The sequence below is a fragment of the Saccostrea echinata genome, unplaced genomic scaffold, assembly GCF_033153115.1.
Source record: "Saccostrea echinata isolate AGI-Se365-2 ecotype Australia unplaced genomic scaffold, CSIRO_AGI_Sech_v1 ptg000045l, whole genome shotgun sequence".
Classification (NCBI taxonomy): Eukaryota; Metazoa; Mollusca; class Bivalvia; order Ostreida; family Ostreidae; genus Saccostrea; species Saccostrea echinata.
In genome coordinates, this window is record NW_026889794.1 from 1,720,432 (window position 1) to 1,734,671 (window position 14,240).

Here is a 14,240-nt window from a genome sequence, read left to right on the forward strand (position 1 = left end):
TGTTTATAAGATGAAATTATATATTTTACAACATTTAAGTAAACATTTCATGTAATGTTTTCTTATTTCACACAACACTGGGTGACCGCCTGTTTGTGCAGACGAGAAGCCATGATTTTCATTAATCATATTCGTAACGAAAATTTGGTTTCAAAGTTAAATGTACATTATAGAATGAAAATCATTAACAAAACTTTGCAGACACTACTAAACAAACTTGTTGAACTTTTTCTCCAATCATTTCTATTTTCATTGAAAATTATTCATACATACACACATGAATATTATCAAAAAAAAAAAACCTCTAATTTCAGTATTAGATCTTTTGGAACTCTAAATAAACATTGAAACTAATTTACTTTTCGGAAAAAAAGGAATGTTATGTCTATTTTATATGTCTATTTAAGGAAAATTTAAATAGAATATAAAGAACAATGGGCCTTTGAAATGATCATAGCCCCAATGTTTTGATTGCATTCTGTTAGTTGTTGGTGATGTCCCCACCTCATCCCTTCATTTTATATTTCTTCCTGTTTTCTACAGTGATAATATTCAATCAAATTATTGTACTCTTCTCCCTCTCCCTGTATTTTTTTAATCACAATTCCGTATATTGTTAGGAGACATTTCCTAATAAGATAGATCTAGATAATTCCTGTGTCCCATAATTTATCTTTAAAAAAAAACACACACTTGTTCCCATTTCTCCCTTACATTTTACCACATGATGATCAATACCCATGACTCTGCATATTTTTTTTTTAAAATATTCATATGCATGCATGAATGTACATTTTTAGTACATAGCCTACATGTATTTATAAAACAAGACATTTCAGCCTGAGATGGCGGAAAACTAAAATGAATATTGGAAATATGAGGGTACATCTATTAAAATATTTTCATGACCTTAGGAACCGGGAGGGGGTAACCCCCCCCCCCCTTCAATAATTTTGCCGATATATATAATAGCTTAGTGTACTACATACATAAAAACATAACTACTTTAATAATTTAGCTTGTGTCACCCCTCAATAATAATGTCTGCATGATGACTTTTTTTTTGTGTTTGTCATTGAATTTTTGCTTGGCATCCCCCCTCCTCAACTGATATTGTTAGGGTACCCCCCCCCCCAACTGATATTGCTTCCTACAAGTCTGGTTTTGTTATTTCCTATTTTGATAAGGAGAGGCTAGAGGGGCCGCGGGGTGATCTTTTTCTCAGAGGAATCTTGGATCACTGAACAATACTAATGTAATCTAGATACTTTAATTTTTTTTATTTACTCCAGAAAAGATAATATTTATGTTGAACAAGATAAAAAAAAAAAACAAACAAAAAACTACAACATGTATTCTGGCATTAATCTTTTGAACTTAGTGTTTGTTGCTTTTTCAATTTTTGTATGTGTTTTTTAAAAAAACATTTTATAAAATGCCAATCAGTGACTTTGATTCATTACATTTGAGGGTTAAAAATACACAGTACACTGAAATACATGTATATTCTATCCTGCTTTGAAAACGCATCTTTGCAGAAGATCTGCAAACTTTCGGTGTGTGTTGAGATTTATTACTTCTTGAGTGCTACGGTAGTATTTTGATTTTAAATATTCTCACACTTTGCAGAAGCTAATTAAATAAAATTAATGCAATAAGTTGCAACAAATTATCTTATTTTAATTATTTAAGCTGACTGCTATTAATAAGAGTTTTACATATTAAACATTATTACTTATAATTAAAAAATAATAAAATAAAAATTAAAAATATCAGCTTAGAATTATAGATATTTTCATGCATAAACATAATCATAGGCGTACAGAGAAATATGTTTTTTATTAATTTTTTTTTAAATTTTTTTAAAATAACTAAAATAATAAAATATATTTGATTTAACGAAAGACGGCTATTTTTAAACAATTTAATTATTTTTTTTTACTAAGTAGCAGTTAAAAGAAATAGATGCCTATTTGTGAATGCCTTCAGAACAAAAATAAATCGGGATCGGGAGGCTGTCAAAGCAGCATGGAAGAGGTCAAGAAAGCAGCGTGTGACTTCATCGACAAATATGCCAGTGAACTTCATCAGCTAAGCAAAAGCATATGGGAAAAGCCTGAGTTGGCGTACAGGGAACATTACGCGCACGATGTCATAGCGACATATCTCGAAAAACACGAGTTTACGGTGGAAAAACATTACAAACTTGACACGGCATTTCGTGCTGAATTTCCGACCCAAAACTCTAAAGACGGTCCCCGTGTCGCTGTACTTTGTGAGTATGATGCATTACCAGGGATTGGTCATGCTTGTGGTCACAATCTCATTGCAGAGGTGGGCGTGGCAGCTGGAATTGCCATAAAACATGCAATGACAAAATCTGGACAAGCCCTTGGTGGCCAGGTAACCTTTCACTACAAATTGTTCAACAGCGGGAGTAGCATTTTAAACATGTTAAAAGCAAATATTATTGTTGTTGGCTAGAATTCTTTGTCACCCGCAGTTGCTAATCGATTGCCACTACTCTGTATTACAAACTGACTTAAAGAGTATAAGCACTTTACATCATCATTCATCTGACAGCAGATTTGTCTACTATGTACAGTTCTACACAAGATAGTCATGATATTTGCAAGGGTTTATCAAATATAAAATGTTTTACCAGCTGTCAGTGATAGGAACTCCAGCTGAGGAGGGTCGCTGTGGGAAACATGACTTGATTACAGCAGGAGCCTTCACTTCAGTTGATGTAGCCATGATGGCTCACCCTTCACAGTACACACTAGCCCGTCCAAAGTATACATCCATGATTCCGTAAGTATGAGAAACATTATTGTATGGTTTGTTGAAATAATTCTAATGTACAGGTCCCCATATATCTATCTATTTGTCTACTGCTCTCTAAGATTGACAAATTAATGAATATAGATTTCATATTTTATATATATACAAAATTAAAGTGTGGCTAGGTAAACAATAAATGATCTTGGAACTTAAAGCTATCTTCCATAAAACATAATTTTATTTCAATAATTTTGAATCATTTTAGTGTGACTATCAAGTTCAGTGGTCAGGCAGCCCATTCAGCCTCTCACCCCTGGGAGGGACTCAATGCACTGGATGCAGCGGTCATGTGCTACAACAGTATATCTTGTCTCCGTCAGCAAATGAAACCAACATGGAGAGTTCATGGTTAATATAATTCAGGTTCTTGTAATATCAGATTTTTCTCCATAAACTCAGTGCATAATACAACATATATTTTTTTTTTTTAAATGTTTTAAATTATAACTTTTTTCATAGGAAAGAGTATAAGTGTGAATGAAGCATGATGTCAAAAAAAAGAGGAAAAAAATCATAATCAAAAACAGAGGGGAAAAGAGTATATATATTTAAGAAATATCTCAAAAGGTAGTTTCTTTGGTTGATGAGAGTATATCTGAAGCACATAGAAAATTGCATAAATGGGAGAGATATAGAGGAATTTAAAATTATTACAATGTGCATTAATCATGCATTTTTAATTCCATAAACCCCCAAGTTGTGAAGGTGTTTCTCTTGCTATCCATTGCAGTTTTTTCAACATACAATCTTTGTACCCTCCATATATTTTTTTTAAAATATGTATCTGTTTTTTCTACATGAGGAAGAAGTTGATTAGTATGTCCTTCGATCAGCACCGACTATTGCTGCCTCGATCTTGTTGATGTATCAGGCATATGTTATGTGTTAATTAATTCAGATGTATGTTGCATTAATAATATTAATAATGCACATGTTTACACTTTACACATGAAATATAACTAAATATGCAGATGTATCTTAAATAAATAGTAAAAAAAATATGTCTACATGTGAATCTTAAATTATACCACCAATGTACTATATTTATAAACTGGAAGACTTACGATACTCTTTATTATCTAATGTCTGTTACTTTATCTATAATATTTTATATGTTTATGCCCATTTGGGCCCTGATTTAGTAATGAATGCTATTCTATTTTATTCTATATAATTATACATTTTACACAGTTTTGAAAATTTTTTCCCCCAAATTTGACATTAAACAATAATATGCAGCAAAAATGGTTTAAAAAAAAATATGTAAACAGTTTAGCATGCCTGCAAGAGAATGACATTACAGTGTCTTTACATCACACAGCATAAACAAATTTATACATATTCAGATCTCTTTGAATAGTCTTAAACATCAGTAAATTCAGATATTCATTATAAATCAAGTCATTTTAAGAGATTGAAATATAATTATTTAAGTTGTCCTTGATTGCTTTTCTTAGGAGTAATTCGTAATGGAGGTGCAGAGCCAAACATAATACCCGAGGAAACGGAGATGGAATTCTTCCTGAGAACACCATCAGAAGCGGAACTGGAAGTCCTCAAGAAGAAGGTGATAGATTGTATCAATGGTGCTGCCCTCTGTACAGGGTGTCAGGTAAAACTTCAGAAGACTAGCTTCAACCACTGAATCCTGATTCCAGTCTTTTTTGTACTTTCCTAAGCAACTTTTAAAGACATCAGGCTCCGGGGTCATAAAACTAAGATGAGCTCACTTTTGATCTCAGTCTCACCTTTTCTGCTATTAATTCCTTTGGTAAAAGGGAGACTGAGATCAAAAGTGAGCTCGTCAAAATATTATGGCCCCGGAGCCAGGGCTGGGTCAGGGCTTACTTGCATATAAGTTGCTTTAGTTATAAGTCTGTCATATTTTTTTCAGATTATTTTGAAGAAATTTCCAATTGACCCTCATATACATAGGTACAATTTCTTGCCAGAATCTGTTGCAAATTTTATGTCAATATTCTATTTGATTATATAGTCTATAAATAGTCCCTATATAATGTATACAAATGCAAACATTTCATAATACAACATATTCACTGGATTTGAAGCCGTATTCACCGGAGGATCAGTGCATGTGCAGCTGCATTGTGATCTCACAATCAATACCTCAAACTATGTTAAAAACAATGGTTGTAATGGCTGGAGCCAGCTGTGTATCTGAGCAGGAAAAATTTAAGGCATATACCCGATGTTTCTAGGAATGCTTATAAGTCTGAAATAGAGATTTGGACCAAAATTTAACTCCTAAATATCCAACCAATAGGAGAGTGTGTTTGGTAGGTTCAAATATCACAAGGAAAAATATCCTCATACCTAAGATTCATTTTAACATACAGAAATAGATCAAAAGATAAATATTTTTTTTTTTAACATACAGAAATAGATCAAAAGATAAATAAATCTTTCTTTTAACATACAGAAATAAATCAAAAGATAAATGAATCTTTTTTTTTTAACATACAGGAATAGATCAAAAGATAAATGAATCTTTTTTTAACATACAGGAATAGATCAAAAGATAAATGAATCTTTTTTTAACATACAGGAATAGATCAAAAGATAAATGAATCTTTTTTTAACATACAGGAATAGATCAAAAGATAAATGAATCTTTTTTTAACATACAGGAATAGATCAAAAGATAAATGAATCTTTTTTTCTGCAGTTGCTCTTAAGTAATATATATGGTAGTACAATGTAAATATACCTGCAGTGATATTTATGACATGATGCATGAAAGGGTTAGATACATGTATGATAGAAGAGGACACACACAATCCAATACATGCATGATATGATAGGATAGACACATGTCCCGATATATGCATACTATTGTCTTCCCAAGGAACACAAAAATACAAATATCCAGACAAAACAAAAAGTGTTCAATGTTGACTAATTTTATCACTGGGCATTGAGATTTCAACTAAATAATTCTTTATGGACTTGCCAAATTATTGATGATAATTTAGATACATGTACTTTTTATTCAGATCGTGCCATTCAATTTGTTTTTTTTTTTAATATAATACAGTTGAACTCCGATATCTCGGAGGTATCTAGAATACCATGGATATGTTGAAGTCACTTGGAAGTTTATGTATGTTAACCTTGTTATCTTGAATCCTTGGATATCTCAGGGTTTTTTTCTGTCCCGGCCATTGAGTTCGAGATAATAATTAAAGTTTGACTGTATATCTGTTATTCTTGAATTTCAATTACATGTGTAATTGTTAACAAAAAAAAATCATTGCTCTTTTCTCTTAATCTGTAATTTAAGCACTTTGGAATGCTGTGGATATTTCATGAAATAGACAGTAAAATAATATACTTTCTGAAAACACACAGTAAACAGAAAATCTGATAAGATACATACACAATAAAACAGGCATTATTCACAATACCATACATGCTGGGAATGACAGAATTGTCAGTGATAGCAATAGAGTTACTATTAACAGTAAAGGAAATTCAAATACATGTATATGATCATCTTGGGATTAAAACCTAGCTATTTTCCGATATGAAATAGCTTTTCCAAAAGGAGGAATGATAAATTGTTGTTTCCCAAATTTCCAGTTCTGTGTCTTTTTTTGTTTTATTATAATGAAACAGAATAAAACAAAAGTTTATCAGTCCAATTCTTCAAACAATATTGAAGGAAAAAATTACAGCAATGTGAAGAAAAAGAAATAAAATTTCATACATTTTTTTATTCAACAACAGCATCATCAACAACAAAATGTATAAGGTAATCAAATGGATCTAAAAACTTTAGATCTCCCTGCACCAAGAACACCATACCTACCAATTAATTTTATTGGTTGAAACTTTATAAGCTTTGCCTGCAAATACATTAAGCCGTCTTTGTTGCAGGGAGTAGTCCCATTTCTGGGGAGAGTGTAGCTTTCAAATGGATAGAAGTGATTTTAGGAAAATGATAGATTTTATTGTTTTGAAATATCATTGGCAAATACATATAACAAGCAGTCTGACTAAAGCCAGCCCCTAGTGACTGGCTTTATTCAGACTGATATAACAAGGTTTTGCTTTTAAAACAAGAAAATATGTGTACACTCTTCAAACTGATTTTATAAAAAAAAAGATTTTATGTGTTTTCTTTCATGAATCTTCCACATTTTGTATGTGATTATAGGCTAGCTATACATGTACCTTTACCACATTTTGTATGAGATTACAGGCTAGCTACACCTTTACCATATTTTGTTTGTGATTACAGGCTAGCTACACCTTTACCACATTTTGTTTGTGATTATAGGCTAGCTACACCTTTACCACATTTTTTATGTGATTATAGGCTAGCTACATCTTTTCTACATTTTGTTCGTGATTATAGGCTAGCTTCAGCTTTAATATGTTGTATGTGATTTTAAGTGTACACTTTTACCAAGTGTTGTGTATGATAATAGGCTAGCTATACCTTTTCCACATTTTGTATGTAATAATAAGCCAGCTACACCTTGACCACATTTTGTGATTACAGGCTAGCTACACCTTTGCTGAGAAACATTACCAGGCTCTGTTGTCCAATAATACAATGGCTGAACTATTTGAGGAGAATGGGAGACATCTGGGGATTGAATTTGACCAGCGGGAGGAAATACGCACCAAGTTTGGTGGTTCTACAGACATGGGTAACGTCTCTCATGTGGTTCCCAGTATTCACCCAAAATTCTACATAGGAACCACAGTTAGCAATCACTCCAAAGGTTTTACAACAGCTGCAGGTCAGTTCACCATGGAAACTAAAGGTTTTTATTAATTAGCAAAGTATACATTTTTTCATTGTAATTTGTCATTCTGAGCCTGCAAAATAATACATCTACATGTATATAAGCATAATAAATATGGTATTTAAAAGTATTTTAAGGATTCCTATTTTGGTGCCTTTGGCACGATTGTTTACTCTATTCTATATCCCACCAAGCTATTGCCACCACTTTTTGCATCATATTCTCAAAATATATAAATATCTTGACCTTCAAACTAGGTTTGATCAATATACTTATTCATTACTACTACCAAAATATGACCTTTTTTCAGTATTATGCAGAGAAAAATATTGATAGGGTTAATTGAAGATTGTGTCAATTACTGGTAAATCATGGAGTAGGTTTGTGCTAGATTTTAAATACATATATGCACCCTAAAATAAGTACGTATATACACACTATTGGCTAAACTGAATTATCACAAATGTTTCACAGCACAATATCTTTAACTATTGTCTTGAGCATTGCTGAAATCAATTCATTGTATGCCAAGTAGAATTATTTTTAGAATTATTCAAATTTCATCTTTCAGGAGCAGATATCGCCCAGAGTTACAGCCTGGCAGTAGCAAAATCCTTAGCAATGACGGCTGTAGACATTATGTCCAAACCAGGGCTGATGGCTAAAATACAGGAGGACTTTCATAAAGACCTACAAAGTGTATCCTAGTTTTACCAGGTGTGGAAAAATGACAATACCTTGATATTGTTGGATTCTATTTATTATATTAAACCAGATTTTATGATTAGAAAAATACATAACTGTTAACTTTTTCACACAAAAAAAAATTCTATGGTTTATCTGAAGATTTTATTAATAAGATTTGATGATGTTTGAAATTTTAAGCCAGTTTCATGAAAGCATTGAAAAAATACATGAGAATTTATACAACATGTTTTGAACTTAAGGACGTACACAACGTAGTTTGAACACTATTGTCTTTTTCCCTGGAGTAAAAGAATTGCAATACTTGAAGGACCTGTGTTCTGCTCTTTTAATGTCTATACAGAAACTTCCATTTTATCGGATAGCGGTTTAACGAATATTTCGGCTATTTCAATATAATATCAGAGTACAAAACCATTTCTTATATATTTATTAATAATTTCACCTGATATTCTGATGAGAAAATATTGGAATTTCGTTTTATCCGATACAAAAATTTAGACTATCATAGTGTTTTTTGATAATCAGCACCTTGTTCACACCTCCAACTTCGTATGTGAAGCCTTTGTTTAGTACACAGTTTGACACCAATTACCTTGACTGGCTTGAGTACGACAATGAGGGGATTAGTTACGGCTGGACGCACACAGGCACCTTACCTGTGTCAATAGTGGGCATAGTAAATAGATATGTTTTGATTACAGTTGTGGTGATCAGCTTGGGTTCAATGATGCACTTGTTAATTATGACAATTATTTGCAATTTTTTCGGCGTGAAATTTATTTATTAAACTGATTAGCTTGTGTATGACAATTTACTTGGATAATGAAATAAGCCTATTCAATCGTTTAACTTGGTCAATTGGCTTAATATTTATTCACTTTTCAGTGCAAAATTTATGGTAAAAATAATAAATGGACCGTTCTATAAAAATACGTTTCAAAATTCATACCATCTTTCTCCACATGGCTCTCAAAATCTCTCTTCAGCAGACAAGAACGAGACTGGTAAACTCACACACAGTATAAAATACGTAACCGTATTAAAGAAACAAATAAAAACGAAACAATTACATATATTTAATATTTTTGTTTATTTTTAATTTACAATCTATCTAGGGAAAAATAGTTTACGGTTATTAATCAAGCATTTAGTCTACTTCCGTTTCCAAAATGGCGACCATCGAAGAAGGAATGTAAACATGTGCTGAAGAAAGATGGCAATAACTATCAAAGAATATATTCTATACGTCAATTTATTTGAAAAAAAAATTTCATATTAAATTCATAAGTAAGTGAAATAAATTATTTTTAGTAAAGTTATTAAGTAAACATGTCAAAAGAAAACGAATGTGCAAGCTGGAAATTTGGAAATTTGGAAATATTATCAATACATGTAGCTCTATGCATCTATCTTTGGACTCGGTATGAAGCAATCGGCTATTCTAATTTTCGGCTATTCGGATAAAACAAGGCTGACAACTTGACTATTCGATAAAACGGGAACCACTGTATATGGTGCTGTACACCTCTTCCAAAACAAATTTAGATGAAAAAACATCTAGAATATATGTTTAGTAATTTTTGTATATTTTTCTTTGAATAATACAAGAGTTTTCATTAATTGATATTTATTCAAAACCCCTGGTAATGCACACTGATTTTTTGTCTGCGAACATCTAATGGTACTATAATTTCAAATTAAGAATATCTTGAAAAATTATTAGTAGGTAAGATAGGTGGGTATGTCCTTAAGGTTTTCTTGAAGTACATGTATTTTGTACAAATGAACTATATCATGAGTCTTCACTTAAGGATTTTGAAAAAAAATTATGAGATGTTCAACTACATTGTTTGTCCAATTAAAACCCCTTCAAATAAAAAAATCAGAATACCCAGTAACCAGTGTGTCGCTTTCAGTAAAAAAGAATTTTAAAATACTTTTGTAATTCTTGAATTCACCGCTATATTATAATATTATTTTAGAATGAAACCTCATGTTGATTGGTTTTGCTATTGTGTAACCAAAGAGAGCAGCATATATTAGCGACACGGTAGTGAATTCAGTTAAACATTTCCATCATTTTTGATATGGAAAACATTTCAAGGTTAGAATTGAACATGGGTCATTGACATTTTGTAAACTTTAAAAACCCAGAAGGTCAGCTAGCAATATGGTTTGAATCACTGTCCTCCTATAACTTTTAAGATTGAGCATCGAGCTGGTCGGTCACATAGCGATGCAGATGCCCTATCCCATAGACCTTATAGTGTAACTTGTCTTGTTTATCAACCTGTAATTTCTCAATATGGCTCTGTATGTTGGAGATGGATTGATAGAAATGGCTTGTTGTCAGGTCTTTTTCCGCATATACTCATGAGATTCAAATTTGTATCAGTTATTTATTCTACAAACAGAAATTATTGATTCATGTTGATTGTTACTTAATAAAATAGTGAATTTTGATCTAATAGCTTTATTTCTTCATTTTAACTCACCTCAAAGAGGTTGGGGGGAGATTATGCAATACCCTCGGCATCTGTTTGGCATCCCAGGTTAAAGTTTTTGGAGCAGATTTCTTTTAAGTACTTCTATGCCCTATATTAGTCAGAGATGCATGGACAATGCTTCTATTATGTTTCATTGTACCAGTCAAGGTTTCAGATGCTTCAATTTCAGCTACAGAATGACCAGGTTAATGTTTTTGGAGCACATTAAAGTTTTTGGAGCAGGTTCATTTAAAAGTAACTACAGTGGTTCCCGTTTTATCGAATAGTCAAGTTGTCAGCCTTGTTTTATCCGAATAGCCGAAAATTAGAATAGCCGATTGCTTCATACCGAGTCCAAAGATAGATGCATAGAGCTACATGTATTGATAATACATCGTAGCAAATTTCCAGCTTGCACATTCGTTTTCTTTTGACATGTTTACTTAATAACTTTACTAAAAATAATTTATTTCACTTACTTATGAATTTAATATGAAATTTTTTTTTCAAATAAATTGACGTATAGAATATATTCTTTGATAGTTATTGCCATCTTTCTTCAGCACATGTTTACATTCCTTCTTCGATGGTCGCCATTTTGGAAACGGAAGTAGACTAAATGCTTGATTAATAACCGTAAACTATTTTTCCCTAGATAGATTGTAAATTAAAAATAAACAAAAATATTAAATATATGTAATTGTTTCGTTTTTATTTGTTTCTTTAATACGGTTACGTATTTTATACTGTGTGTGAGTTTACCAGTCTCGTTCTTGTCTGCTGAAGAGAGATTTTGAGAGCCATGTGGAGAAAGATGGTATGAATTTTGAAACGTATTTTTATAGAACGGTCCATTTATTATTTTTACCATAAATTTTGCACTGAAAAGTGAATAAATATTAAGCCAATTGACCAAGTTAAACGATTGAATAGGCTTATTTCATTATCCAAGTAAATTGTCATACACAAGCTAATCAGTTTAATAAATAAATTTCACGCCGAAAAAATTGCAAATAATTGTCATAATTAACAAGTGCATCATTGAACCCAAGCTGATCACCACAACTGTAATCAAAACATATCTATTTACTATGCCCACTATTGACACAGGTAAGGTGCCTGTGTGCGTCCAGCCGTAACTAATCCCCTCATTGTCGTACTCAAGCCAGTCAAGGTAATTGGTGTCAAACTGTGTACTAAACAAAGGCTTCACATACGAAGTTGGAGGTGTGAACAAGGTGCTGATTATCAAAAAACACTATGATAGTCTAAATTTTTGTATCGGATAAAACGAAATTCCAATATTTTCTCATCAGAATATCAGGTGAAATTATTAATAAATATATAAGAAATGGTTTTGTACTCTGATATTATATTGAAATAGCCGAAATATTCGTTAAACCGCTATCCGATAAAATGGAAGTTTCTGTAATATGTTGACGGTGCGACCGCTGGGGCGAGCGCATTGTTCACTTCATTTTAAGATCCTCCTCTTCAAACCGCACGAGACATTTGGAACGTCTAAACTGTGACGTCACATGACGTGGTATGTTAGCTGCATTTCCATAAACACAGTTTAAAAAGTGCAAATATTTAACAAAGAACGTTTAATCTACTATCTGCATGCAATAGCCATTAAATTAAGGTGAGTTTATTTTTTGTGAGATTTTAGTTGTTGTCACCGCGTGAACGAAGTTAGCAGCGAGAACAAGAAGCGATGCATTGTGGGTCAGAATTACTGCGGAAAAAAATTCTATTGAATGAATGTGCAGTAGTCCGAATTTTCTCTTCGCCCAGGCGTTGTCGTTAGAGCTCGCAGTGACGAGCGGCGCTTCGCGCCGCTCGCTGCGCTCGCTATAAGTGCTATGTTGACCAAACTTGCATGGATTATACATCTAAGGATGCACACTACTGGACTTGCTTCGGATGCTGGATCTGACATACATTTTCTGGATGAGTGTCATTGAGTGACCAGGTTAAAGTTTTTGGAGCAGGTCCAAGAAACTGTATGGCCTATTTTAACCAAACTTACATGAATGATGGATCAAGAGATGCACACTACTAGAGTTGCTTGGGATACTGGATTTGACCTACATTTTCTAGATGAGTTCCAGTGTAACATCAAGCCCTACCCAGGTGATGCATCAAGAGATGAACACTCTCAAACTTGCTTCAGATACTAAACTTGTATTAGATTTTCGGGATGAGTGCCTAGTTTCAAGTTTTTAGAACAAGTCCATTTCCAAGTAACTGCAAGCCCTATATATCAGACCAAAATTGCATAAATGTTGCACCTAGCTAGGGTTGTACACAACTAGATTATTACTTTAGTGTGGGACTTTGCCTCACTAAAAGAATCTGTAATCTTTAATTACATGTACTTACAGATTGTGCCAAAAGTGAAGATAGTTTTACTTTTTTTCTATATATTTCATTGAAAACATCGTTTTGTAAAATCACTGGAATGACAACGTTTCTTGACAGATTTTACCACAGTTTTCTCGATAATCCAAGAAATTGTTATAATTGATAAAAACAATAGTTTTTATCTGATCAGCATCGATATTTAAAAAATATTGTAATTTAAGTGCAACATGAAAATTTAAGTCATATATGCACAATGAATTATATAGTCAACATTGATCTTGAATTTTAGAACTGATGTAAATGATGAACTATCTTTTTCTAAAAACTAAATATGTAATGATCTTTTAGAAAAAAAAATAACTACACATTTTTTGGTTTAAGTACTGAAATAAATAATGAAATTACACAAAAATTGACCATTTGCCAGCGATTTAACTATATGTGATTTTCAATGAAATATATAGAGAAAAAATAAAATTATCTTCACTTTTGGCACACATCTGTATGTTTGACTGTTCTTACAGATAGAATTAAAGGATAAATAACATGAACAAACTCTTTACAGAAATCAGCAATATATATCTATTAGATGTATGTTCATATAGATAACTAAAATAATGTTTGCCAAACCAAAGTCAGAAATTTGTAAGATTTTGTAATAATGTCATTAAAATATGGGCAAAAATTTGTATAGATTTATAGAGAAAAAGGCACAAACTTGCACATTTGAACACCAAAGAAATCCTACAATTTCGTCATCTTTTAGAAATCCATTATTCTTATGTCATAACGGTTCAAAATCAGTCAAAAACCAGACACCTTATCAACACCTAAGCTCCTCTGGTCTCTGACCATTAAGGATAAATATACTTGTATATCTGTGTTATGTATTCTTAATCCAGTAACAAAGATGGGTTGTTATGAGGGCAAGTTTATTTGACCAGAATACCAGTGATCTCCAGAATTTCTGTGCCCCGTGTCACAAAACACCTGAAACAAGAGTCAAAATCTCTGTGTTCCTATTAAATGATATTGAAATCTGAAGTGTAAAGATGCAAGA

At 32.2% G+C, this 14,240-nt stretch overlaps 1 protein-coding gene across 1 annotated transcript; it reads left to right on the forward strand.

Annotated features, from left to right (window-relative positions):
- The first annotated feature begins 1,531 nt into the window (after positions 1-1,531).
- On the forward strand, positions 1,532-8,658 carry LOC133201545 (xaa-Arg dipeptidase-like). Its single transcript, XM_061337345.1, has 7 exons — positions 1,532-1,592; positions 1,990-2,403; positions 2,666-2,814; positions 3,050-3,192; positions 4,302-4,456; positions 7,370-7,613; positions 8,191-8,658. The coding sequence occupies exons 2-7, from the start codon at positions 2,029-2,031 to the stop codon at positions 8,325-8,327; spliced, it is 1,203 nt and encodes a 400-aa protein (XP_061193329.1). The 5' UTR covers positions 1,532-1,592; positions 1,990-2,028; the 3' UTR covers positions 8,328-8,658.
- The last annotated feature ends 5,582 nt before the right edge of the window (positions 8,659-14,240 follow it).